Genomic DNA, 27,676 nt, shown 5'->3' with positions numbered 1-27,676 from the left:
ATGAGTCCAACATCCAGCAGCCAAGTCCATGATTGAGACTAGCAGGACATGCTGGTTGGTGGTGGCCCCTGCATTTAATCCCAGCACTTGGAGGCAGAGGCAGGTGAATCTTTGAGTTTCAGGCCAGGCTGGTCTATAGAGTGAGTTCCAGGGCAACCAGAGCTACACAGAGAAACCCTGTCTCAGAAAAAAAAAAACAAAAACAAAAACAAAAACAAAAAACCCAAAAGCCATAAAAAGAAAAATCTAGACAGAAAAAGAAATGAGCAGGATAGGATGAAGACGGGAGCAGCTCAGGAATCATTCTTGCAGGAGAAATGATGTAGGATACTGAACATCATCAATAGCTCTACTACTATAAAAGTCATCCATCGGTGGTCCTCCTTGGTGTGCAACATTGCCCTGGATGCCATCAAGAATGTGTACTTGGAGGAGAATGGTCGAAACTAAACTGACACCAAGAAGCACATGCAAGGGTCTTATAATAGGGATAATAGCACATGCAATGCTGTTATCATTGAAGCATTTTGAAATCTCATTTGTCTTTTTTTTTTTAAGATTTATTCATTTATTATATATGAGTACACTGTAGCTGTCTTCAGACACCAGAAGAGGGCATCAGACCTCTTTACAGATGGTTGTGAGCCACCATGTGGCTGCTGGGAATTGAACTCATGACCTCTGGAAGAGCAGTCGGGTGCTCTTAACCTCTGAGCCATCTCTCCAGCCCCTCATTTGTCTTATGTGGAGTCCTGATTAACAGGTATGAGAGCACAACTATATTATGAACCCTCAAATGCTACTGGATTCTTGTCCTGAGTACAAGAAAAGAAGAAGGCAGACTGACGCCGAGGTTACACGAGAGGAGGGCTCCACCTGAACCCTGCAGATGAAAAAGACAAGCAAGTACCTCCAGACGCTGTGTGAGGATAGCGTCCAGCTGAAGCCTGGTGTGGCCATCCCAGACTAGGCCATCTCAGATTTAGCTCAGCACCACCTCGTGTGGGCCAATGTCACAGCCACTCCTAGAGTCTGGAAGACAGTCAATAATGACGCTGCTAGAGCCTGTGGGGCACGAATAGTTAGGTGACCAGAGGAACTGAGGGGTGATGTTGGTATAGGGGCAGGCCTATCCAATCCAGAAAATTAGAGATGAGTACATAACACTTATCACTCAGTGCAGAGACCCAGAGGCTTGCACCATTGTTCTTAGAGGAGCCAGCAAGGAAATACTTTTGGAAGAAGAGTGCGCCCTGGCAGGATGCCATGCAAGTGTGCCACAGCATTCTCCTGGATCCTCAGCTGGTGCCTGGCAGTGGAGCCTCAGAGATGGCCCATGCCTTGATAGAAAAACCCAAGGCTATGACTGGGGTGGAAAAACGGCTATATAGAGCTGTGACCTAGGCTTTGGTTGTCATCTCTTGTACCAAAACCCAGAACCATGGGGCCAGTACCATTCAGACTTACCTCCCTGCAGGCCGAGCTCACACAGAGAGTTGTGAGACCTGTCGAGACTGGTTCTTTGGTGGACAGGAAAGCGCTGGGTATGTGTTGTAGTTTAATCCCAATCTGGGGTTTCTACCCCACCTTAATGATTTAGTTACCCGATAAAAGACACACAACTTGTATTACTTACAATAAGCCTCAAATAGCACAAGAGCTGGACAGATATCTACCCCTATGTTATTAGAATCTACTTTTCTCTCGAGTTACTACTTAATATATTTCATCTGGGCTGCTCATAACTCCAACTGGCCAGCCCTCAGGGCCACGTTTCATGGCTCACCTAACTCCCGGTGGCTTCTCCTCCATTCACCTTCCTCTCTCCACTTCCAGCTCGAGAACCCTAAACTCTGCCTATGACTCTTCCTCCCAACTATTGGCTGTCAGCATCTTTATTTACCCATCAGAAGTAAATTGGCAGGAATTCACATAGGGTCTCTTGGGACTGCATATGGACTCTCTTCTCTGGGGCATCCAGGCCTTGAGGAATCAGTTTTACCATTAGAATACAAGCAGCATTGGGCCGACCCACCCCATCTCTGGGAGCTGTTGTATGTGAAGCTATAAACATACAAAACAGCAATGCAAACTGCACTTCTGCTTCTGCAGAATGATGACATTGTCTCCGGCCTCAAGAAGAAGGATGATGACCAGAGCCAGTAAAGCCATGCTTCAGATGCTGGCCACAAGTGAGTGGTGGGCAAGGTGACTTCCACATACAGAACCAGCAGCCTCCTATTTCCTGAGCCAGAGCTCCAAGGACTTACATCTTTTTTTGGAAAGGATCGAGTTGAGGGGCAGCCTCAAGTCTGTCCCATGTCATGTTTGCACAGAAACACTGACATGCATTTCTTCTCTCTTGTAAGCTTTCCATTTAGTTTGCTTCAAAAGAGTAAATCTAAATCATTTGAAAACAACCAAACAGACAATAGAAAGGAAGAAGAGGCTTCCCTCTCAAACACATGGAGGGCTGGAGAGGTGGCTCACAGTTAGGAATGCTTGCTGTCCTTGCGAGGACCCAGGTTTGGTTCCCAGCACTTACATCAGGAAGCTCACAGCTACCGGGAACTCCAGTTCCAGGAGACCCAACACCCTCTTCTGACATCTGTGGGCTCCTGCTAACATGTGGTGGGGATACACACACTCCTCCTGAACATACGCATACAACTAGCCAAGAATATAAGTAAATAAACGTAACCCTGGAGAGGAGCATCATGAAGCTCGAGAGTGAAGTGGGAGGAGCCACTGTAAGGCAGCAGTGACCATGCCCAGCAAGCAGAGGCTCTCTTTTGTCTGATATGAGGAACTTGAGGTTCAGAAGGGGGAAGGGCCAGATCAGATAGACCGCAGTGTCAATATTGTAACCTGGGTCCAAACTGTAAAGGCCCATTTTGCACACCCATCTCTGGGTCCTCTTGCATGAGTACAATAGTAAAATTAAGTATGAGGCTGGAGGGTCAGAAGGAAGGCACAAGAAGAGGGTTGTGCTAGCCTGGAGACTCTTAAGGTCTGGCCAGTCTGGAAGTCTGAAGGGGCCTTTGGTTCCCTTGGACAGGCTGTTCCTGATGCACTGAGAGGAGTAGACACTAAAAAGGCTGTGCAGAACCCCCAAATATGGAGCATAACTAAAACACAGGATTCCAGAAAAGGAGAAATAATTTAAAAGTTGGCTGTCTTAGGAAAGCTGCTGTCTAGGAAAGAAAATCTCTCCCTTCTCCCTCATTCTCTTCTAGGGGTTGGGCATTTTGAGACAGGCTATCACTGTGTAGTCCTAGCCACTAGGAATGTCCTATGCAGCTGAAGCTGACCATGAACTTGAGGTGAACCTCCTGCCTCTCCTTTCAAGTATTGAGATTATAGGCATAAACTACTATGTCCAGCTGCTTATACGATTTTTTTATACAAAAATCTAAATAACCTCAATTCAAGAGTGGTATCTCATACAATAATAATCTCAAGTGAAGGGCTACCCTGTGCTAAATAGTGAGTTCTGGACATTCCAGAATAGACTGGGCAGAGTAAAAGCCTTTTTCAAAAATCAGAAGAAGAAAGTGTGTGTGTGTGTATGTGTGTGTGTGTGTGTGTGTGTGTGTGCGTGCAAGTACTCAATGGGTAAAGTGCTTGTTATGTAAGTCTGATGACCTGAGTTTGACCCCCAGATTCCATGAGAGCCTCCACACTCAGGCTACACACCTTCAACCACACCCACACCATAGTTAATGATGATGATGATGATGATGATGAAGAAGAAGAAGAAGAAGAAGAAGAAGAAGAAGAAGAAGAAGAAGAAGAAGAAGAAGAAGAAGAAGAAGAAGAAGAAAAGGAAAACTAGAGTGGTACACTACACAACTATCATCTTGTGACATAATTTTTTTTTTCTTTTTTTCGGAGCTGGGGACCGAACCCAGGGCCTTGCGCTTGCTAGGCAAGCGCTCTACCACTGAGCTAAATCCCCAACCCCTGACATAATTGTTTTAAGATAAGGTCTACATAGGCTGGCCTCAAATTCCTGAGCCTGAGTACAGAGAGATGGTTGGCAGTTAAGAGAAGGTGCTGCTCGCACACTGGATCCAAACTGGGTTCCCAGTGCCCATGTGCAGGCTCGATAGCTCCAGTCGCAGGGCACCTGATACTTCTGGCCTCCATGGACACCCACACTCATGTACACAGATGCACACATCACATATATACACAATTTAAAAGTAATGAAGTGAGGGGTTGGGGATTTAGCTCAGTGGTAGAGTACTTGCCTAGCAAGCGCAAGGCCCTGGGTTCGGTCCCAGCTCCGGAAAAAAAAAAAGTAATAAAGTGAATCTTTCTTTTTTTTTTTAAAGATTTATTCATTTATTATATATGAGTACACTGTAGTTGTCTTCAGACACACCAGAAGAGGTCATCGGATCTCTTTACAGATGGTTGTGAGCCACCATGTGGTTGCTGGGAATTGAACTCAGGACCTCTGGAAGAGTAGTCGGGTGCTCTTAACCACTGAGCCATCTCTCCAGCCCAAAGTGAATCTTTCTTTTTTTTTTTTTTTTTTGGTTCTTTTTTTTCGGAGCTGGGGACCGAACCCAGGGCCTTGCGCTTCCTAGGTAAGCGCTCTAGCACTGAGCTAAATCCCCAGCCCCAAAGTGAATCTTTCTTAAAGACAACCTCTGACCTCCTGCCTGGGCCTCCTGGGTAATGAGACTGTAAGCATTGTAGTATCACACTCAGTTTGGCATAACTGGGGGTGGGGGTGGGGGTGAGGAGGATCAGCACTGAAGTTTGAATCTAGGGAACACAGAGGCCAGGCACTCTACTGAGTGACAGTCCCAGACCTCTTTGTATTTTGAGTCAGGGTCTTACCAAGTTGCTCCAGTGGCCTTGAGTTTACTTGGCAGCCCAAGCTGTGATTTCCCAGCCTCAAGTAGCTGTGATTACAAACCTGTGCCACCAGACACAATTTAGCATAGAGAGATTTTTTAAAAATTGTTATAGTGTTACTTAACAAAGGAGACCTGGGAATACAAACATGTAAATGAAACGAAGTCAGAGAAGTTTTTAACACTATCAGCAACATTTGTAGTGTTTTTTTCTACTCCACTGTGAATAAATTTGTGGTTTGAATGTTACTTTGAAGTTACCATGCAACCTACCTGCTTAACCTCATAAGGAGGTTGTCCTTCTATAAATAGTTCATATTGCCCTCAATTACAAGCTGTGAAGCATTCCACCCAGCAATTATACCTAATAATTTTTCCATAAAATATTTCATGGGGGTGAAGGATGGCTTAGTTAACACAGCGACTGCTGCATAAGTATGAAGACCTGTTTTGGATCCCCAGTGCTTGTGTCAGGAGCTGAGCCTGGGACTGGTGTGTGGCTGCTGAGGCTTGCTGGCCGGCAGTCTAGCCACTTTGTGAGCTCTGGGTCCAGTGAGATAGCAGGTCTCAAAAAATAAAGCACAGATTGATAGGGAAGACACCTGAGGATGAACTGTGGCCTCCACACGCACGCGCGCACGCACGCGCGCGCGCGCACACACACACACACACACACACACACACACACACTAAATGCTATTTAAAGTTCAGATGTAAAAGGCAATAATGACCTTCCCTTTTGGCATATTCTCTTCTTACTAGTGAGACAGAAAATAGCCTAGGTTTACTTTATGCCCTTCGATGATTTATTAGGTTCCTGGTATGAATTTTATGTGTTGTCTATATAATAAAAATATTATATATTTTGTCATTATTGTTGTCCTCCTCCTCCTCCCCCTCCTCCTCCCCTTCCTCCCTCCCTCCTCCTCCTCCCCCTTCTCTTCCTCCTTTCTTTTTGAGACTAGGTCTCATTTTGTAGCCCAGGCTACAAATTGCTACAACTTGTGGCAACTCTCCCATGTTAGCCTCCCAAATGCTATGATTGCAGGCATGAGTCACTATGTCTGGCTGAGTACTTCTCCAGTCTGAAGTTTGTTTTTGACTATTTACCATGATTTAGAGAAGGGTAAATTACACTTTTTTTCCCCTTCAACAACAGAAGTGGAAGAATTTTTTAATTTTTACAAATCACCTTGTTCATCTTTTCTTTGTGATTTCTTCTATTTTCTCTAACCGTAGAGATCCATTCATCCCTCCAATAAATTATTCTCCATTGGGTTAAAGAATTGATGGAAGGACTGGGTTGTATCTCAGCGGTACAGCATTGGTCTAGTATGTCCAAGGCCCTGGGCTCCAACTCCAGGAAAGGAGGGGGGGGGGAAGAAAAGGAAGAAATCAATTGAAAAAGAAAAGTAGAAGAACTGATCTATTTTCCCAGGTTTTAGAAAAAGGAAGAAAATATTATCATATCTTCCTTTTCTGCATGTATTTGGCTTTCCTTGACTGTTCACTGAAAGCAGTTGATTGAGGAATTATGCTTGTTCATGTGCATCCAAGCCACTGGAAGAATAGGTACCAACTCACCTGGTTACCTGTGGTCAACAGCTAAAGACTGAAGTGGCTTCTTTGTTTCTGCCTGCCCAGGACTTTTCCTTTGGCCCAGGTTCTCTTGTGTGTGTGTGGCTGGCTACCCATGGTGCTTTATTCCTCTGACAACATTCTGGAGGTCAAGGATAGCTATATCATTCAATTACTCAGAGAGACTCAGGGAGTCAAGAGTCCTCTGCCAGGTAGAGCATATTATTTTGCATTGGGAAAGAGGTCAACATGGGAAGAGAAATCAAGACAGGAGAGGAGAAGGTGGCTGCTTGAGCTTGGCCTCTCTGGTTCAGTCTCTGAGACCCTGGTTCTTAGAACTGTCCTTTGGTCTGTGCTAGCTGTGGCACATGAAGGTTCAAGGCGGTGACTGTAGCACTAAGAAGGCAGAAGCAGACAGTCAGGAGTTCTGGGGCATCCTCAGACTACAAACCAAGTTTGTACAGGAAATCCTGTCTCAACAGAAAATAAATATTGGGGCTAGAGACATGGCTCAGTGGTGAGAGCACTTGCTGCTCTTTCAGAGTTCTTAGACGCAGTCCCTAGCACCCACACAGAGGCTAGCAATCATCTGCAACTATAGTTCCAAGGTAATGTGATGCTGTCTTCTGGCCTCCAAGTACACTGCACACACCGGGTACACAGACATAGGCAAAGCACACTCATACACATAAAATTAAAATAAATCTATAAAAATAAGTAAAAAAAAATAAAGGTTAGAAAAAGTGAGGGCTGGCAAGATGGATCAAGAGTTAAAGGCACCTGCTATCAAACTTGACAGTCTTAATTTGACCTTTAATCCCTGGAACCCACATGGTAAAAGGAGAGAATCAACTCCTGAAGTTGTCCTCTGACCTGTGCATGTAGACACAGACACACAGACACATGCACAGAGGCACACACAGACAGACACACAGATACACACACACAGACACACAGATACACAGACACAGACACACACACCACACACACACACACACACACACACACACACACACACCACACACCACACACACACACATACACACTGTCGTTCACTTTTTAAAAGTGAGAACACCTAAATGTCCCCAGAAAAGCTCTTAAGGCAGGCAAAGAGTAAGAACATAAAAGTTGTGCAAGTAGAGACTGGACGGGTGGCTCAGTGGTTAAGAGCACTTGCTGCTTCTGCAGAGGATTCAGGTTTGGTTTTCAGTGTTCACATGGTGGCTCATGATCATTGTAATTCCTGTTCCAGATGGTCAAACACACTCTTCTGGCTTCCAAGGGCTCCTGCGTGAGCATGGCTCACATATACACTGGCAGGGTCACACATAAATAAAAAAAGTAAATAAATCTTTAAAATAGCCGGACTGGTCTTCAGTGGGACACTTCGTCACCCAGTAGTGTTGCCATAGAGATAAACACAGAACTGTACTGACACAACTCCCTGGCTCAATAGTATGTTGGGTGGGCGTTGAGGAGAATAGAGGTGTGGTCCTAGGTCAGAAGTGGGTTAGGGGGTTGGAGAGATGGCTCATCAGTTAGGAGCACTGACTGTTCTTCCAGAGGTCCTGAGTTCAATTCCCAGCAACCACATGGTGACTCACAACCATCTGTAATGAGATCCGATGTCCTCTTCTGGTGTGTTTGAAGACAGCTACAGTGTATTCATATAAATAAAAAAAATAATAATCTTAAAAAAAAAGAAGTATGTTAGGAATCTGAGATACTGAGATTCGAGGGAAGAAAATGTCTCTTAATCTCTGACCCTGGTCAAATCAGGTCTTTCCTTTGAGCCCTGGTTTCTATTGAATCTTATTCTCATGTTTTACTTTGTTTTCTTGTATGTGTGACCTTGCAAGCCTATGGAAGCCAGAGGAAGATGTCAAATGTCTCCGTCTATAGCTCCCTGCTTTACTCCCTTGAGACAGTGTCCCTGTCTGAGCCTGGAGCTAGGCTGGTGGCATGCTCCCCCAAACAGTTCTGGGGGCCACAGGAGCACACACCCCCTATCCAGGTTTTTAATGTGGGTTCTTAGTATTTGAACTCAGGTCTTGTACGTGAGCGGCTTACCCTGAAGGAGAATTTCACCAGCTAGCTTAGGACATCTGACAACACAGCTACCTCTGCTTCTGACGTGCTGAGATTGGGTCAGCCTCCACACCAGCTTGTTTTAAACTAGTGTTCTAAGTGCTGCACACCCATCACCCAGAACCCTCAAGAGGATTCCAAGTTGGTCGTTAATAAGTCCCTATCTCAAGATATGAAGAAACTGAGGCTCAGAAAGGTAGAGCATGATAAGGGTGGTCAGGTGTCAAAACCCTTCTAGCACTCTCAGCTACCTTCTCAGGCCTGACCACTCCAGGACAAAGTATGGACAAACTGGGAGAAATAGAGGTTGAATTCCGGAAAGAGGCTGCCCTAGGTATGCCAGGTTGCCTCCTTTGCCTGGTTCCAGGGCAGACCTACCTCTTAATTCCTGCCAGTTGATTCTCCTCCTAGCCTGAGATCAATTTATTCCCAAAGAGCCTTGCATAAACCAAGCCGGGTCAGGTCCCTTGGCCCCAAGCCTACAGGCCCAGGAACAGATTTGCTCCACCCTCCCCACCCTGGCTCCCAGCCATGGGTCACATGGTACTTTGGTCCTCTTTGGCCTGCTTCCTCAAGGATCCAGATTTAACTCCACCTCCCTCCCCCTTTCCACCTCTCTTTCCTAGTCTTTTTGAGCAGCACCTGAAAGTGTGTGGGATAAAAGCCTTAGCTCTGTTTTGCTGGCGTGGGGCCTCAGTTTATCTGCCTATTAAATGGGCAGTTTTTCATTTCATCAGCCCCTTACTAGTCTCCTGAGCCTTGCATAGGTCCAGCTCCTTTTAACTGGAGGGTGAGGAAAGAAAGGGTAGGAGTCTAAGAACTTTAAGGGAGATCGTAGAACTGTTTTGAAAACAAATCCAGGTTCAAATTGGCCAGCCTCTGGCACTTCTTAAATGTTGGTTCAAAAATCGTCTGCTTCTAGCTAACTGTTGATTTCAAGACCATCTCTGGACCTCACTAGTCTCCTGCTGACGACCAAAGGGCAAGTAAGCATGTTTCAGGGTCTGCAATAGAACAACTGGGCCCCTTTCTTCAGTCAGAGTGCTCATCTCCAGTCCCCAGGTCCTCCGCCGCAGGCTCCTCCTCCATTGACATCAGAGCCGCAGGCGGGCCGAGGGAGCCGAGCCCCAGCCGAGCGCCAGCGACTGAATAGGCAAACTGACCAGGTACGGACGCGGCGGGAGCTCCGCACCAGCCACCTAGGCCCTCGCTGCCAGCCCCGTGGCGGGGCAGCCGCAGGTACAACTGAGGGCCGCCCCGCTCTATGCCGCGGGGAGCTCCGGCCACAGGATACTGAAGCCCAAGGGTGGGAGGGGCGCCTGACCCCTGGACGGAATAGGGCTGGGCCTTTCTTTACCACCTCCGTCCCAGGCCCTTTTAGAAGACCTCCATGGATATTGCCTGGGTATCAGGAAAGGGTGGGGAAGGGTCCGTGTGAGCGTGGTGTACGTCCAAGTGTCCAAGCGCTAGGCCTTACTGTGGAAGGGCGTGGGCATTTGGAAGTGTAGATGGGGGAGGGCACATGAGGGGTTCCCTGGAGCAGGAATGTGCTTCAGTTGTGTACAGGTATCTGGGAATTCATTTTTGTTGTTGCATATAGTGTTAAAGGATACACACACTGGTGTCCGGCTTGCAGGGTAGTAAGTCAGAGTTGGGGAGAGGTTTGCTCTTCCTCTGAGGATGTTTAGTTAGGCAGATTGCTCAAGCTTGGTTTGCTGTGTAGGGCACCGGGCTGAGGAGTTGGAGGGTGTAGACATGACTGAAATTGCCATGTCTGGTATGTGGGAACAGATGCCACCTTGTTCATGTGTGTGTGGAATCAGTACTGTAGTGTAGGGTCTGGGAGGGGTGTTTGGGATGAACAGGTAGGTGTGAGTGGTGTATATGAACATGTGTGTTGATGCCTGGGTATATGTGCACAGTCAGGTGTCATGGTGTGCAGTGTGCTGGGTCTAGCAGGAAGGTGTCTGGGCTCAGGATTCATGGAAGTGCTGATTGCTGATGTGGAGTGTCTGCTGCAGGGTGTGGAACTGTGAGGGTCATTAGTGCTGGTCTCCAGGTGGGTTTGACTATACCTGAATTTACCATTGCCTCCTTTATCAGAAAACTCAGGCCCGGTGGCTGGCCAATGCTCTGGGAACAAGGTCTCACTCAAGGAGTGGACTCTCAGTTCTGGTCAAGGTGCCTTCTCTCCTTCCTTCCCAAAGGAAACAGGAGGTTGCCTTCCCAGAGCTCCAGGGCATGAGGGGCTCTGTTCTGGCTTCAACCTCTAGTTGATTCTGGGATGCTGACTTTCTGAATGATCCCTCGTCTAGTTTTCTACTGGACCAACAGATGACAGCCTCTGTGCTTAGCAAGCTTAGCTGGGAGTCTTTTGGGCAACTCTGGACTCATCCATCCAACCTCAGTTTCTGAGATTTCTCACATGATACATGGGGAGAGAGCCCACCCTCTCGTAAGATGAGACAGAGCTCTCCAGGGGAAGGTCCAAGATGGTCCCCCACCAGGAGGGGACAGACAGGTGAGACCAGTTTTCAGGCTGCTGGGACACAGACAGGGAGTCAGGAAGGCTAGGTCTGGGGAGTTCCAGCTGTGGCTGATGTTGCCTTGGTAACAGTGAGAAGGAGCTATTTAAAAATGTGGCTGAGATATTGCTGGAAGCCCAGGCTGCCGGAAACCTGATTTCCGAGAGGCTAGGGCAGCAAGGAGGAGGAGGGAGAGGACACCCTAGCCCTTCCCTGAATGAGACTGAGGCATCACTGCTTCTGGGCACGGTGTTCCTCTAGGGTGCTATCTATGCTGCTTCTAGGGGCTCCTATGCTATCTTCCTTGAGGGGGTTTCCTTGGGTGTTAAGACTGAGAAAAAGACTGGTGCAAAATAGAGAATGAATTGAAGGAATGCATGAATACTAGAATTTTGTACCCAGGAATGATTTTTTCCCTGGGCATATGAAGTTGCAAACATGCTGAATGAACAAATGGCTGGGGAAGGCTGAACGCCTGTTGTCAATGGACAGATCCAGGAATGAATGAACTCATGCTGGCTGATGGTCATGGGACATGCTGTAGATTCTCAGAGGATTCGCTCTTAGAATCTCTCTCTCTCTCCATTTCCTTCCTAGGAGCCCTGGCTGTGGCTGGGGGGCAGTGGGCCATGCCAGGGGCAGTGGAAGGCCCCAGGTGGAAGCAGGCAGAAGACATTAGGGATATTTATGACTTCAGGGATGTTCTGGGCACGTGAGTCTCCGGGTGAGGTGGTGGTGGGGTGACAGAACTGGGAAGGGCTTCCCTCTTGAGCCTGATGGCTAGAGGGGCTGAGTCTGGGGTGATGCTTCCTCTGGTCAGTTGATGAACACTTACTTCCCTTTTCCCACAGACCAGGGCTTGTGGCTGCTTTGCCATGGTGCAGACTAGTCCAGCTTGTTGGTTTTGGCTAACTGTGGGTAGGATGGGGCATCTCTTGTACATTCATGGACTCCTTATGAAGGGAAGGAAGCGCAGGAGAATAGAAGAACCATTTATCTAGATTGCTGCCAAGAGCTGGGTATTCTGTCCTGGGTTTGGAAACTGAGGCTGTGCATGGTTGCTCTTGATGGTGGGAATCCAAATATAACTCAAACCTGGTCTCTTCCCTTTGTAAGTCTGTAGGCAGACAGACAGACACAAAATGACAGGCGGATGCGTATTATATTCTTATTGAGGTTGTAGAGGCCAGAGTAGTCTCCTCTGCCTGGGTAACTCTCCCTGAAGGACATGAGACCTGGGGGCTAAAAGATAAGATGGGTAGGCTTGTGCTTGTCAGAAAGAAGGAAGGTAGTGCCTTAGGTGGAACAGTGTATGTAAAGACTCAGGCTGCCGCAGAGAGGCAGTCTGCTAGAACTCACGGTTAGGGCTGGGGAGAAGTCCAAACAGGAAGGATGGAAAGGGGCAGAGAATTCGAGGCCCTGAGAAGAGGCTAAGATGGCAAGAGCCGGGGTTGAGGATTTAGCTCAGTGGTAGAGCTCTTGCCTAGCAAGCTCAAGGCCCTGGGTTTAGTCCTCAGCTCCAAAAAAAAAAAAAAAAAAAAAAAAAAAAAAAGATGGCAAGAGCCATTTCACAGCACAAAAGAAGACACTTAAGACGGACCATCAGTGCCGGAGATGGCTCAGCAGTTAAGAGCATTGGCTGGCTGGTCCTGCAGAGAACTAGGTTCAGTTCTTAGCACTGATGGTGGTTCACAACCATCTGTAACTCCAGATCCAAGGTATCTGATGACCTTTTCTGACCTTTGTGGGCGCCAGGTATGTATGTGGTTCAGACATAAATGTAGGCAAAACACTCATACACATAAAGTAACAAAAGAAAAAGTAAAAAGGACTAGCCATAACGTGTGGGCAACTGGAGAGCCAAGAATGGCAACCACAGTAATGGTATGATTCTGTGAGGTTCTAAAGGGCATTACATTACCTACAACTCAAACTAATCAATCAACCACACACATAACCAAGTATTACAGGGGTAGTTCAGGCCCAGCTGGCTCGAATGTTATCAGTCTTATCAGGCTTCCTTTGGTGGCTTCAGTTTGGAGCAGGCTCTCCCCAAGTACTGACAAAGATGACTGCCACCCACTCCAGGTTTACATGCCACCAGCTTATTCACTCACTCACAGTGCCAGGAAATGGTCATTTAAGTCACCAGTTACTGAGGTACCGAGGCAGGGGGCAGACAGCCCTGATTGGCCATGTCTGGCTTATGTGACCACCACTGGAGCCAGGGGTGGGGGGTGGATGAGTACTGAAGGACCTAGGTGGTCATGGAGGCTACAGGGAAACGAGGAGAGGGTGAGAGAAGCTGGGGCCCTAGCTCCTCAACTTGCAAACCTCTGACTCACAGGGGTGCCTTCTCAGAAGTGATCCTGGCAGAGGACAAGAGGACTCAGAAACTGGTGGCCATCAAATGCATTGCCAAGAAGGCCCTGGAGGGCAAAGAAGGCAGCATGGAGAATGAGATCGCCGTCTTACACAAGTGTGTGGGCCCTGCACCAACCTGTCCTTACTCCTTTAGATTGCATTAGAAATCGTTTGAATTCTAGCCTCTCAGGGAAAGAACCTGACAGAGTGTGACTGGTATAGAGCTAACCTCCCAGATAAGACCAAGGTGCCAGAGCTTGTTTACAGAGGATGAGTCTGTTCATGGAGCCTCAAGGCTTAACACCCACATAGGTGGTCCCCTAAGATCCTGCCATACAGTAAAACAGACTATTTGCTAACCCCTGATTGAATTAGCAACCAACTGGCAGGAAACCGGCTCATGCTGCAAAACTTACAGCAAGCATTTGCTCCCAGTGCCTCCCATTTCCAAACTATCTGGATAGAGAGGAGATGGTCATTTCATTTCCCTAATTCAGCTGGGTGGGGCAATGAGACCAGCAAGGTTTCACAGAAAGCCTGTGGGAAAGCCATGTCTTCCTTATCCCTAAGATCAGTCACTTTGTTGAGTTCATTTGTTGAGTACTGACTTTTTTCAAGTGCTAAGCACCCTGCTTGTCATGTGATCTTCATATGACTTTTTTGAAAATATACTCTTTTCTAGATGAAGACATTCATACACAGAGAGGTTACATTCCATTCACCAAATACCTTAAGTAACTACCCTGTACCTGGTACTAGAACAGAGCCTAGTTAGATATTCCCTATACATGAGGACATGACCTCTGGTTCAGGGAGGTTAAAAGGGTAAACAAGGAAAACTTAGAAGCCACATTCCCATCAGAGCTGCAAAGTGAGAATACTAGTTCCCAAGTAGTATGTAGCAGAGGCAGCATTTATCTGGGTCCAGGTCTGTTCCATACCAGAGCCCAGTGCTTGCTTGCTAGTCTTTTACCTTCTAGCATCAGCTTTCCCCAGTGGGTTCCAGAACCTTGGTGTCCTGCCCTGGATGCAGGTGACAGGGAATGGGTGAGCCACCCTAAGCTGTGAACCACCTCATCTTTCCTTTTAGGATCAAGCACCCCAACATTGTAGCCCTGGATGACATCTATGAGAGTGGGGGCCACCTCTACCTCATCATGCAGCTGTGAGTGGCCTATCTGCCCACCCTTACTCTTCCTGCTGTCCTAGTCTCTCGGCCACTTTCCGGTCCTTTGCTGCAGGGTTTCAGGTGGAGAGCTGTTTGACCGAATTGTGGAGAAAGGATTCTACACAGAACGGGATGCCAGCCGCCTCATCTTCCAGGTGCTGGATGCTGTCAAGTACCTGCACGACCTGGGCATTGTGCACCGGGATCTCAAGGTGGGATCTGAGGGACCTGGTGAACTATGCACCAGGGGGAGAAGCTCTGCCTGTCCTGCTTTGTCTATCTCTGGTCACCTCCCAGCCCCTCATTGAAGCCTCAGCTTCTCATTTGCAAAATGAACTACTTGTGACCTGCTAACCAGCTCCTCTTATTGCACTTAGACAGGGACACAGGGTAGGCTGGGCTGGCATTCTACCCTAACAGCTTATGTGTCTTTTTTCTGATAATGAAACATCCTACTTACTCTGTAGAGGACAAATGGAACAGCAAAGCTCAGAGAAGCGGATAGGACTTACATTAAAAACATGTTGGTCCAAGCCAGCTCTGGTGCTGCACAGAGGCAGACGCAGAGGCAGGTAGACCTTTGAGTTCAAGGTCAACCTGGTTTACAGAGTGAATTCCAAGACAGCCAGAGCCACACAGAGACACCGCATCTCAAAAAAACCCCAAACAAACAAACAAAAAAAAAAACCCCAAACCAAACCAAACCCACCAACCCACCAACCAACCAACCAACCAACCAACCAACCAAAAACCAACAACAAACTTTCAGTCCAGGCTGGAAGGGCTCTGGGATACAATAGACCTTGGTTTGCAGACTAGCGCCTTGCCATGCCCCAACTGGCTCTTGGGCTAATCACTGCCTCTAAAGGCATTGGTTTCCTCATTGATAAAGTGGGCTTATTAAGTCTGGACATGCTGCCTATGTGGCAGGGGTGAATCAGTCAAGTACTTATCCAAGAACCAGCACAGGAGGTATAAAAAAAAATTTTTTTTGGTAATACTGGGATTTCTGTAAGGTTTCTGAGTTCTATGAAAATTCTTCCTACAACCCCTTTGCTCTGTGTTTGCTCTATGTTCTAGAACTTACATCTAGCAGTAAATGCTAGTTAGCTTCTAATGGATTTAGTGAGATAGCCACTGTGGATTTTAGAGCATATAGTGCTGCTAGCCTCTGGTACCTCTGACTACCCCTTCTCCTCTTTTCTACCCTCCAAGCCAGAGAACCTGCTATACTACAGTCTGGATGAAGACTCCAAAATCATGATCTCTGACTTTGGCCTCTCCAAGATGGAGGACCCAGGCAGTGTGCTCTCCACAGCCTGTGGGACTCCAGGATATGTGGGTGAGGAGGGCCCTGGGTTGGGTCTAGGGATGAGGAAAGAGCCAGGAGCTGCAGGGTAGACTTCTGTCATCACCATGTCCCTTCTCTCCACAGCCCCTGAGGTCCTGGCCCAGAAGCCCTACAGCAAGGCCGTGGACTGCTGGTCCATAGGAGTCATTGCCTATATACTGTAAGTGGGGACATGGTCAAGGTAGCCTGTGGCTAGAGTTGTCTTCCCTGCTTTGCCCACTCCTTCTCTACATCTAAAATACTAACAGGCAAGAGTCTGGAGAGATGGCTTAGATGTTGAGAGCAACTGCTGCTTTTTCAGAGGTCCCAAGTTCAAATCCCAGTACCTACATGGTAGCTCACGACCATCTATCTGTAACTCTAGTTTCAGAGGACCTAATGCCTTCTTTTGGTCTGTGCGGGTACACATGTGCACACACATGGTACACAGATTTAAATACAGGCAAAATACCTATACACATAAAAACAAACAAAAAGTCTAATAGGCTTCAATTAGGAGATACCATGTTTCCAGCACTGTGGGAGCACTGAGGATTTAGCAGAAAACAAAACAACCCAAGGGCCTGCCCTTAAGAGCTGACATGTAGAAAGAATTGGTGAGTAAATCTATAAAAAGATCTCACCTGGTAAAAATTACTGTGAAGAAAAAAATCAAGCAGGAGTAGTCAAGGACTCAGATAGTCAAGGGCTCTTTGTGGTGGTAACATCTGAGTGGTTTTTGAGTGAGTAAACGATCCAATGTCAACACAAAGCTCCTGTGACAGCATGTTCAAAGGACAGAAGGCAGGCCAATACTGCCAGACGGAAGTGAGCAAGACAGAACTTCCTGTGGGTCCCGAGTGACTCTTGCACTGCCCCAAAATGCCATCTCCAAGCCAACAAGTATTCTTTCTTTTTTTCGGAGCTGGGGACCGAACCCAGGGCCTTGCGCTTGCTAGGCAAGCGCTCTACCACTGAGCTAAATCCCCAACCCCGCCAACAAGTATTCTTAAAGCTGACATTAGTTTGGTTTCTTTCTGCCTAGGCTCTGTGGCTACCCGCCGTTCTATGATGAAAATGATGCCAAACTTTTTGAACAGATTTTGAAGGCTGAGTATGAGTTTGACTCTCCTTATTGGGACGACATCTCTGACTCTGGTATTTGGATCTTTGACTTCATGTGGCCCCTGCCTCAGGGCCTTCTTCATCTGCTCCAGGAGTCTCCCCACTGTCTGCCTCTATCATATCTTAGTCCCAGACTAGAAGCAGATGTCTTATGTCTTACCTTAGGTTCCCTAATCTCAGAGCTTAGTCTTCAGTCTAAGTAGGCATTTAGTCTTCCAATACAGTTTACAAAAAAAATTTCCCTTGGAGCCTACTGACTCCCTGAGACCTAAGCAGTATAAATATTTCTATCTTCCATTTTGTGTCTCAGTCAGGGACCAGCTTGTGATGGCTGTACAGTGGTTTACACAGTAGTGTGAGCATACTGAGTGGTTTCTTCTGTAATGATGTTCTCAAAAAAGGAGGGAGCTAGAAAGCTGGGGTGTGTGGAGTAGGGTACAGGCAGACCAGGCTTCTTGTCATGCTTTGTCAGGTGAGATGTGAGGGAATGAGCACTGTCTTGGTGTCCACAGGCATGGTTATGTATCTTTGTTTTTCTCTTGGGGCTTCAGCCAAAGATTTCATACGTCATTTGATGGAGAAAGACCCAGAGAAGAGGTTCACCTGTGAGCAGGCCTTGCAGCACCCCTGGTGAGAGCTCCCACTGTGTTAGGGTGGGACCTGGGGGCCCCACACCTGCTCCATCCTCACAGGCAACTCTGCATATAATCCCATCCTAGGATTGCAGGAGACACAGCTCTGGATAAGAATATCCACCAGTCAGTGAGTGAGCAGATCAAGAAGAACTTTGCCAAGAGCAAGTGGAAGGTCAGCATACACCTTTAATCCTGCGTCTTCCCCAGACTCGACTTGCACAGTGCTCACTGCATACAGGACCTGCCCAGGGAGGTTTTCCAAAGAATCTCTCTTGTTCATTCAACAAAGGCTCCTTGACCCCTAAAGTCCAGAGGTGGTTCCTGAGCTGCATCTTCAGAGACATGATGTAGACCATGGGACCCAAGAAGGGTCAGAAAGGTGGCCACAGATCTATTAGTTGACTAGTAATTAGCCAGGTATAGAGAATATGCCTGAGGTAGAGGGAACAGGAGTACAGAGGCCAGGATAAGAGAATGTGGCCTGCTGGACTAGAGGGGCTGAAGGAACTATGGAAACTGAGTGTTTGAGAGGCCAGGCTGGAGAAGCTAGTAGAAGCTGCCGGGCCATTGAGGTCCTTGACTGCTGTAGTGGGACATCCACCTGCTGTAGAGGAAACTGAGGTCCAGAAAGAATATACAGTCCCCTCCAAAAGGACTAAATATAGGATCTTATCCTGAAGAAAGGGCTTTCTGGATGCAGTGAAGACAAGGAGGGAAGCTGAGAGGCCCAGCAGGATATGTCATAGATGCTAGGGCTTGACTCAGAAGCAGCAAGAGGAACATGGGAGTAGGTGAAAGCAGGAGGGAGACTCAGAAGAAACAAAGATGGGAGGCATACTGAGGTGTGAAATGTCAAAAGGCTGTCCCAACCTTCCGGTTAGGGACAAAGTGGACAGAGATACAATAACCATGATTAAGGAACATGGGGCAGAAACAAGTCTCGAGGGGGTTATTGTAACTTGGACATGGTCATCTGGGTGAATATAAGACAATAGAAACAGGTAAACTATGTAACCTTTCTGCACCTCAGTTTCCTCTGAAATTAATGCTATTCCAGAACCTAGGGGAAAGTGAGGCAGGAGGCTCAGGAACTACATGAAACCTTGTCTCAAAACGGGTGGAATCTATAGCTTTGTTGGCAGAATGCTTGCCTAGCATGCATGAAACCCTGGGTCAGCTCACTAGCATCATACAAAACTGGGCATGGTGTGGTATATGTCTATAATTCCAAGACCCAGGAGATAAGAGGTACAACTGGAGGATAGCCAGGCTACATGAGAACCCATGTTAAAAGAAATTAATAATACTAATAGTGCTTGCCAGAGCCAGGTGTAGTGACACACACTTTTAATCCCAGCACTTGGGAGTCAGAGGCAGGCAGATCTTTGTGTGTTCCAGGAAGCCAGTGCTACCTAATGAGACCCTGTCACAAAGAAACAGTGCTTGCTGTCCCTGGTGTGTAGGGGACCATAAGATATATATGCTTGTAATCTCCGCACTCTGGAGGCTGAGGCACAAGACATAGTAAGACTAAAAAGAGAAACAACACAAAAGTGCTGACTCAGAGGATGTGAGGATTTAATGAATGAATGACCATGCACTGTGCTCAGAGCTATGTAGACACATAAATGTTGTTTACATGAATTATAGTTTTATGTTCCTTTGTATGCTTTTATACATGTGCTGCATGTATAACTAAATATAGTTTAGTAGCACCTGACTGAGTCTGGGGAGGACTTGGGGAGACTCCCTTTGCCGACCCTAAGCCCTTAATAAGGCCCCCTTTCAGCAGTCCCCTTCCCTCTTTCCACAGCAAGCTTTCAATGCTACCGCTGTGGTTCGGCACATGAGGAAGCTGCAGCTGGGCACCAGCCAGGAGGGACAGGGACAGACAGCTAGCCACGGAGAGCTGCTGACACCCACAGCTGGGGGTAAGAACCAGGGTCTTGTGGAAGGGCATAGGTGGTCTGTGAAGAAGCACAAGGCTGGAGCTGACGCCCGCTCTGCAGCTGCCCTTGCCCTTTCCTTCCACACAGGGCCAGCAGCTGGCTGCTGCTGTCGAGACTGCTGTGTGGAGCCAGGCTCAGAACTGCCCCCTGCACCACCCCCAAGCTCTAGGGCCATGGACTGAACATCAAGGAGTCAGGGTTTCGTCCGTGAGGGGTTGGAGGCAGCCTGCTTCCTCCTCACCCCAGAACTGGGGAGTTTCTGACCCCATACTTCTTCCCTCCCCTCTCACTCTTCACTGCATTTTCCATACAAATGTTTCTATTTTATTGTTCCTTCTTGTAATAAAGGGAAGATAAAACAAAACAGTTCCATTTTCTCAAATAGCTTCCTTGTCCCCTGTTGTAAAACCTGACTTTGATTTGGGATGTTTGCCTTGGAGGTAGGAATGTTAAGCCTTTCTGACTTGGGTGAGGACAAGGGAGAGAAATGGAGAACAAAGGGGAAAATATCAGTGACATCTTTTGTCCCCTGGGCCCTACCTAGCCTTCTGTCTTCTTAGATCCCTTTTTGCGCTTTGCTGGTGGCTCCCGAGACAGGTTTTGTTGACGAAGGTCAGCACTGAACAGCACCTATGGGAAGGGGCATATGGGGTCTATGGGGAGCAGGGCATACTGAGATCAGGGCTTGGCTCAATGGAGAATACTGGGGGGGGGGGGGTTGGTCATAATAACAGGTGGCTGAAGAGTCCAGGGGTCAGGCAGGGTGAGGGAAAGTCCTTTAGGGTCTGGGCTAGGTATACTTACTGCTTGGGCCCAGCCAGCATAAGGTCCCCACAGATTCCGGAAAAAGTTTCCTAAATTAGAAGTGAGAAGACTATATTAATTGACCCACGTGCCCTCCATGCACAAAGATGGGGATTGTGGGAGAGATGATTAGAACGAGAGATTCGGGCTGGAGAGATGTCTCGGTGGTTAAGGACACTGACTTCTCTTCCAGAGGTCCTGAGTTTAATTCTCAGCAACCACAGGGTGGCTTACAACTGTCTGTAATGGAATCTGATGCCCTCATAAAGAATAAACAAATCTTTTTTAAAAAAAAGAAGGGGTTGGAAATTTAGCTCAGTGGTAGAGTGCTTGCCTAGCAAGTGCAAGGCCCTGGGTTCGGTCCCCAGCTCCGAAAAAAAGAAAAAAAGAAAGAAAAAAAAAAAAAAAAAAAAGAGAGAGAGATATTCTCCAACTTCAGCCCAATGCCCCAGCATCACACTCTTCTTACCCAGTTCTTTGTTGGCCAGAGGGCTCGGGCCCTTAGTCTGCGATGTCTTAGGCTGCCAGCCGTAGTCACGATGGGCAATCTGCCACACATGGATGTCCACAGGCACAGCCTGGGGTTTGTCCAGGGCCATTAAGCAGATGCAGTCAGCCACCTTTGACAAAGAGAGAACTGTTGTGGAGGGATGGCAGGATTTAGCCAGCATCCAAATTTATGTTGCCTCCTTCCTCTAAGGTAGCACTATTCTGCATTCTCAGTCAGCACGCAGTAATTACCTATTATTTCTAAAAATAGCTCCAAGAAGAGTTGTTCCTGAGTGAGCTCTCACATAACCTGGGGAAAAGTATGACCATACTCTTTTCACAGATAAGGAAACTGGGGCTCTAAGTGTCTTGGACAAAACCATGAAGCAGAAACTAGGCAATGCCAAAATGTAATGCCAGTCCATTAAAAATTCTTAAAGGCAATGGGGCTGGAGAGCTGACTCTGCAGTTAAGAACACTGCCTGCTTTTCCAGAAGAGCTGGGTTCCTGTATGGTGACTTACAACCATCTGTAACACCAGAGTACGCATATGCAATGTAGAGACTAGAAGAGGGCATAAGATCCCCTAGAACTGGAGTTAGAGGTGGCTGTTGTAAGCCACCTAACAAGGGGGTGCTAGGAATCAAACTCAGGTCCCCTGGAAGAGCAGCAAGGGATCTTACCCTCTGTTCCATCTAAACAGCTCCTGAAAATTCATTTTAAGTCATAGAGGAGTATAAGATATAAAGATAAGTTATAAATTTATAAATTCTTTTTTTTTTCTTTTCTCTTTTTCGGACCTGGGGACCGAACCCAGGGCCTTGCGCTTGCTAGGCAAGCGCTCTACCACTGAGCTAAATCCCCAACCCCTAGTTATAAATTCTAATAGTCTGATAGATCTATTGACATCAACAAAACATTGTGTAAGCACATGTAATTTCAAGAAAAGAAAAGGAAATGTAAAATAGAAACACCTTTCCCTTTGTCTCCCTAAAGGTAACCAGTATTAACTTTCTGGCTCTCCCCTCTGGAAAGTTCTGCATACAAACATTAGTGCACACAATGCACTGACACAAAGACCCTTTCTAAAGACATATCCAAAGGGCAGCCTCTTATACTCTCTGCTTCTGTCTCTGATGAAACACTTTGTTCTTCCTGTGCTTGCTTCCCTCCAGAATCCACGTCTCCCCTGGATTCTCAGGTGTGCCTTGTTTCTACCTCTCCTACTTTCAGTGTGGGGTCTCTCTGGGCCTCACCTTGGTGCCCACTCCAGGCAGGGTGCAGAGGGCCTTGTGGGCCTCTTCATAAGAGGCCACTCGAAGCTGCTGCAGCCAAGCCGGCCCACCTTGCTCTTCTAGGATGGCTTTAGCACTGGCACATACATAGCGGGCACGGTACCCCAGGCCCAACTTCCTGAGGTGGGTCTCTACTTCTGGACCTGTGGGAATGGAGAGGGAACAGCAGATATCCTCAGTTAGTTCCTGTCCTCAAGCTAGTGTGTAGGATGCCCCACCCCAATGCTTTCCTAGGCACTTCTCTGTCCTCTCAGAGTCAGTGGACAGTTGGATGTGAAAGAAACTGTTAAGGCCTGAGTTCTGCCCCTATAAAACTTCTCTTAGCTGGGCTCTGAAGCGGGTACTAAAAACCCCTGCTCTGGGGGAAATCCTCATTTGAGCACTTTACCTTTATTCAAGAAGTGCTCACACCCCTGGCCTAAAAAAGCTGCAGAAGCCTGGGTGATGGCCCAGCATAAACCCGATTACTTTCATGTAAAAAGCCAGATGAAGAGGTTCACATCTGTAATGCCAGCATTAGTAAGGTGAGATGGGAGGCAGAGATAGAAGGATCGAAGCCCATAGGCCAGTTAGCTTGGATATGTAGCTCAGTGACAGAAACAAGAGACCAAAAAGTTGTTTCCTGATCTTCATACGTGTGCACTTGCACTCCCACACACTCACAAAATAAATGACAGCAGCCAAGGCATGTGTGTCACATGTACACACTGACTGGCAAAGTACATCATGCTTACTTTTCATAAGGATCCTTATGATGGCACTAATGTGTTATACATTTTACAGACAAACAAAGTAAGGGCACAGAAGGGGCTATGCAGGCTGGAGACAAGGCTCAGCAGTTAAGAAAACTTGCTGCCCTTACAGAAGACCAGGCTTCAGTTTGGCATCCACATGCTGCCTCATAGCCATCCATAACTCCAATTCTAGGGGATCTGACACCCTCTGCTGAGCTCTGTAGTACTAGGCATGTGCACATTATGCACATATATACATTCAGGCAAAGGAGTCATACATAGAAAACTTATTAAAAAGCAATTGAGGAAAACACCTGACATTGATCTCTGACTTCCACAAACACAGGTATGTGTGCACTTGAACAGATATATGCACATAATGCCCACATACTACCTACCTACTCACCCACTGTGGTGCTTTAAATATGCTTGGCCCAAGGAAGTGTGGCCTTGTTGGAGTAGATGTGGTCTTGCTGGAGGAAGTGTGTCACTTTGGGGTAGGCCTTGAGACCCTCCCTCTAGCTGGCTGCTTGAGAATGCTGAGTCTTCTCCTGACTGCCTTTGGATCAAGATATAGAACTCTTGGCTCCTTCTCCAGCACTGTGTCTGCCTGCCATGCTTCCTGCCATGATAACAGACTGAAAGTCTGAACCTGTAAGTCAGCCTTAATTAAATGTTTCCCTTCTAAGACTTGCTTTGGTCATGATGTCTCTTCTCAGCAATGGGAACCTAGACACCCATCAACTCTACCCTCCAACACAAAGAGAGGGCACGGTGGAGATAGGACTCTTCACAGGACAGCACCTGTCTTCTTAGACGCATTCCCTTTCAATGACTCTAGTATTCCCATTCTATTAACAAGTTAAGCCAAGCTTAGAGGTAAATGAATTCTTTGAAGACTTATGATTATTAAACTTAGAGCAGATATTCAAGACCTTTCTTAGTATCAAAAAACAGCCCCTGATTGAAAATGAACCAGAGCAGGCTCCTTGCTTTTTTTTTTTTTTTTTTTTTTTTGGTTCTTTTTTTCGGAGCTGGGGATCGAACCCAGGGCCTTGCGCTTCCTAGGCAAGCGCTCTACCAGAGCTAAATCCCCAACCCCGGCTCCTTGCTTTTTAGTCCCTAAGCACTTCACCTAGCTTGGTCCTCATATCTGCTAACCAATATACTTTCCTCACAGAGCAAGAGGACTCACTAAAGTGACAGCAGCTTAAAATTTCCACGTATTTCCTGTTCCAAACACTGCTGGACTCGAGATGTGTTTCCCTTTATTCTGTCCCCATGATTCTGACAGGATATGTACTGTTATTTCCCATTTCACAGATTCAAAACAGAAGCACGCACAAAAGTGTCAGAACCGGGACTCAGATCTAGGCAGTCTGTCTCAGATTATCTGCCTGTCAGTCTAAACTACTGACCACTGTGTATAGACGTTTCTCTAGTGAGGTACTGCATAGACTGGAAAACAGTCAACTAGTGAGGTGCTGATCGACTAGTGAGGTGTTTCAGGGGTCAAATCTGAGGATGAGTTGTATCCAGGACTGACCAGGCAGAGACAGTGTTTGACCCAGTGGGAAGCTTTGAGATAGGAGCTCACAGCTTGGGTAGAACTGAACAGATCTTCCTGTCCAAATGCTGAAGGGGATGCACCTACTCACCAGCCAGGGCATGAAGGTTTGGGAAGCCATGATAAGTGACATCATCAAGCTGAACGAGTCGAGGTCCAAAGGCCTGGCACAGCCGTTCCACCATGCCAGTGATGCGAGCAATGTTGTTGTTGGAAGAACAGATGAAAGAGAAAAGGCATTCAGTGGGGTCTTGTCTCAGCAGCCTCACACCTAGAGAGCAGAAAGGCAGGGGCCTGGAGACACCTCAGGGAGACCCAGAATAATAAAAGGACTAAGGGATTGCTCGTGTAGAGAAACCACTAGACCTCTCCTGTCTCGTGGTATCTTGTGAGGTTTGGGTGACCATTCCATTCCACTGAGAACAAAAAAGCCATGATGCAAACACCACATGAACAGGGCTTGGTGTCCATGTTCTCTTTTCCAAAGAGCAAATGCGATTCAGGATATAATGACAGAATGAATGATGTCACCTGCTCCAGGACACAGTCAGGATTAGGCCCTATATCTTTATCACTTTTCCTGTGGTGGTGGTCGTCATCATCATCATCATATTAACAACTATGTGCTAAGTAGTAGTCTAAGCACTTTAAATAAGTAGGTTTTAATTATTTGCTATTCTCCTGTATGTGTGAGTGTGGGCATAAGTGAGCCATGGCTCATGAGTGGAGGTCAGAAGACAACTTCTAGTAGTTGGTTTTCTCCTTCCACTATGGATTATGGGCATTAAACTGTATGACAAGTGCTTTTATCTGATGAAACATCTTGGTGGCCCTGTATCTGCATTTTACAGAGGGCAAACGGAGTCAGAGATGTAACTTAACAAAAGCCACCATTTCTGCTCTTGTACTCACCTTGGAATTTCTGAGCCACACTTTGGAAGTGAGAGTCCACCGAAGCCCAGTGGCTATAGAGCTGAGTCAGGCTGACATCTAGCTGAAAGTACTTGTGTAAGGTTTCCAGCTCCTCTAGGGTAGGCCTGCCGACCTGGCCCTTGTCTCCTCGGTACACAGTGCAATAGAGCTGATCCTCGGTCTGAGTCAGTGTCCACACTTGATCTGCCAGCACTCCACTCCAGTGAGCAGGGCTTTGCTCCCTCCACCTGGGCATCCCAGCAGACAGCCCTAGCACCGTTACCCATTTTGCACTCTTTAAAGTCCCTCCTGTCTTACAAATGTAAACTTATTGTAAATAAAAATGGTATGTTTTCATTTTAAAAATAAAAAAAAGAAGTCGTACTGGGGATTGAACCTACAGCCCTGTGCGTGAAAAGGAAGCACTCTTATTACTGAGCTACATCCCTCGTTTTCCCACTGATCTTTATTACTGGTCCTCATAATCCTGCACTCATCACCTCTACTTCCTAAAGAAGGTTAACAAGCAAGCCACCGGTGCTTACACTACAAAATGTACTCTCACCCATCACTCCCAACATTCTTTGCATCCCTGGTTGGCAGCACTGAGGAGTTAGCATCCTAGGGAACAGTCCTCCCAAGCGCAGTCACTCACCGGAAGGACTGTCCAGAAGCTAAAACCAGGTCCAGACGCAGCTCAGAGCGTGGACACGGAATAGAGGCCCAGAGGGCCGGGCTGGAGGTTAGGGTGCGATGTCTCATGCTGCTAGACAGGCTGGAACTGAATAACATTTGGATAGCAGTCCCCAGCCCATTACGTCCAATCAGAATTCGACTTTCCCACGTCCTACGGCCTCACACACAAGTGACCATTCACACCCAGAACGTAGCACCTTGGGTCCTAGATTCTGGATCTGGTGTAATTTTAATTTGTGTCCCTGTTGAATTTGAGTCTCCCTTTCCTTTAGGAAAGCCTCCAGCTCGCTATAACAGACCTAAACTACCCATTCTGCTCTCCTGTGGAGTACGCCCCTCCTCTTCCTCCGGACGTCGCCCCGCCCCCAGAACCTCCCGGCGCGCGCCTCCTCCTGCGCGGCTGTCGAGGTTTGGAAAGGCGCGCCAGTGTGGCTCTTCCGGGTCCCAGCTTACTCTCACCGGAAGTAAATCCTAGCTCCCGCTTATTTGATCCTAGAAGTAGCCAATCCGAGAAGAAAGTGAGAGGCACCAATGAGAACTCCGGAGTGGCAGAGTGGGCGGGCCTATCTGAGGCGCCGGAGCGGTTAGACTGCTGGCCTCGCTGCTTGGCGATTGGCTGTCCGAGGCCCTGCTCTGCCATTTCAGGGCTTTTGGTGTGATCTCAGGGCCTGTGACTTCCCCCGGCTGGCCCGCTCTGGAGCCACATCCTTGCAGGGCGTAGTGGTACACACCGGTCGTCCCAGCACTCGGTAGGCAGAGGCGGGAGGCACGTTCGAGGAGGCATAATTAGGCTGGGCTACATGGCGAGACCCTATCTCAAGAAACAAACCAAAAGAATCTCCCTGCTCAATCCCTTTTCTCCACCAACCCTCTTCTGAGGCGGTATGATTTCCAGCGCTGTCCCCTCCACGTCCTGTCAAGAGGTCCCATCTCGGGCTTCCCAGGCTTCAGAGGCCAGTCTCAGATTTGCTTACGTCAGCCACAGCCTGCGGTGCAGCTACCCCCTTCAGTCTGGTCATGTTTCTTAAGTATACCCAATCTTTTGCCCACAGCCGTGTGGAATAGCCCTGTATATGGAGTTCACTGCCCCCCAAATGTCAGTGTGGCCCAAGGCAGCCTAACGGACCAAACACAATCAGCACCTTGTTCCAAAGATGACTATATCATTTATAATCCTTTCAAAGGCAAAATGAATGCTTAGGCTAAGAGACATGAATTTCAGACACTAGCCTGACACACTAGGACATTTTTCATCAAGCAGAGAAAATTTGGGGGTTGTATCTAAATTATTGGACTACAGATTCAAGGGCAAGGCCAGATGCTGATGTATTTTTATGTCTATGGCAAGGCACAGCACACCTGCTAGAGCACATTAACCATCGACATCAAACGAATTGGGTCTTTTGTCTCAGTTTCATTCTGCAGTATCTATAAGGTCTTGGGCACCCATGTTCCACTGTGATTACCTCATCTAAAGGCCTGTCACCTTACAAGTGCCTGGCATTTTAGAAAGCATTCCCTTCAACAAGTATTTAAAGTAGAAAAAATG

General features: G+C 47.4%; 2 protein-coding genes and 1 pseudogene across 11 annotated transcripts; 2 read left to right on the top strand and 1 right to left on the bottom strand.

The window, feature by feature from the left end:
- Positions 1 to 317: 317 nt before the first annotated feature.
- Positions 318 to 10,570, top strand: Cct3-ps6 (chaperonin containing TCP1 subunit 3, pseudogene 6; annotated as a pseudogene).
- Positions 9,167 to 19,999, top strand: Camk1 (calcium/calmodulin-dependent protein kinase I). 6 transcript variants are annotated; one of them, XM_039106984.2, is made up of 13 exons: positions 9,168 to 9,773; positions 10,850 to 11,055; positions 11,657 to 11,771; positions 13,407 to 13,538; positions 14,514 to 14,588; positions 14,665 to 14,803; positions 15,807 to 15,933; positions 16,027 to 16,102; positions 16,967 to 17,079; positions 17,598 to 17,676; positions 17,766 to 17,853; positions 19,495 to 19,612; positions 19,691 to 19,994. In XM_039106984.2, the coding sequence occupies exons 2-13, from the start codon at positions 10,995 to 10,997 to the stop codon at positions 19,810 to 19,812; spliced, it is 1,245 nt and encodes a 414-aa protein (XP_038962912.1). In that variant the 5' UTR covers positions 9,168 to 9,773; positions 10,850 to 10,994; the 3' UTR covers positions 19,813 to 19,994. The 6 variants fall into 6 exon arrangements, with proteins under 6 accessions (XP_063141528.1, XP_038962912.1, XP_006237063.1 ...); XM_063285459.1 differs by having other exon boundaries at positions 9,173 to 9,700; positions 19,718 to 19,994; XM_039106985.2 differs by having other exon boundaries at positions 9,173 to 9,773; positions 19,718 to 19,994.
- Positions 19,243 to 26,605, bottom strand: Ogg1 (8-oxoguanine DNA glycosylase). Of its 5 annotated transcripts, none has more exons than XM_017592906.3 (7): positions 26,087 to 26,202; positions 25,432 to 25,701; positions 24,611 to 24,790; positions 22,180 to 22,361; positions 20,904 to 21,054; positions 20,435 to 20,484; positions 19,243 to 20,260 (listed from the first exon to the last, which is right to left on the bottom strand). In XM_017592906.3, exons 2-7 carry the CDS (start codon positions 25,685 to 25,687, stop codon positions 20,171 to 20,173), a joined length of 909 nt encoding a protein of 302 aa, XP_017448395.1. In that variant the 5' UTR covers positions 25,688 to 25,701; positions 26,087 to 26,202; the 3' UTR covers positions 19,243 to 20,170. The 5 variants fall into 5 exon arrangements, with proteins under 5 accessions (XP_017448395.1, XP_038964348.1, NP_110497.1 ...); NM_030870.1 differs by having other exon boundaries at positions 19,991 to 20,260; positions 25,432 to 25,679; positions 26,087 to 26,256; XM_063286745.1 differs by having other exon boundaries at positions 20,167 to 20,283; positions 25,432 to 25,679; positions 26,087 to 26,605.
- Positions 26,606 to 27,676: the final 1,071 nt, after the last annotated feature.

This window comes from Rattus norvegicus, chromosome 4, assembly GCF_036323735.1.
Source record: "Rattus norvegicus strain BN/NHsdMcwi chromosome 4, GRCr8, whole genome shotgun sequence".
NCBI classification, from domain to species: domain Eukaryota; kingdom Metazoa; phylum Chordata; class Mammalia; order Rodentia; family Muridae; genus Rattus; species Rattus norvegicus.
The sequence above is the reverse complement of the archived record's forward strand: the minus strand, read 5'-3'. Positions and strand labels throughout refer to the sequence as shown.

Bases quoted from the DNA above. Each gene is read 5' to 3' on its own strand.
- Camk1 (XM_039106984.2), top strand. From the start codon at position 10,995: ATGAGACAGAGCTCTCCAGGGGAAGGTCCAAGATGGTCCCCCACCAGG. The intron at 14,589-14,664 runs GTGAGTGGCCTA...CCTTTGCTGCAG, and splicing joins CTCTACCTCATCATGCAGCT to GGTTTCAGGTGGAGAGCTGT. The intron at 15,934-16,026 runs GTGAGGAGGGCC...TTCTCTCCACAG, and splicing joins TGGGACTCCAGGATATGTGG to CCCCTGAGGTCCTGGCCCAG.
- Ogg1 (XM_063286745.1), bottom strand. From the start codon at position 26,223: ATGTTATTCAGTTCCAGCCTGTCTAGCAGCATGAGACATCGCACCCTA. The intron at 25,680-26,086 runs GTGAGTGACTGC...TGGGATGCCCAG, and splicing joins GCTTCTGGACAGTCCTTCCG to GTGGAGGGAGCAAAGCCCTG. The intron at 21,055-22,179 runs GTGAGGCCCAGA...TCTTTGTCAAAG, and splicing joins TGCCTGGAGTGGGCACCAAG to GTGGCTGACTGCATCTGCTT.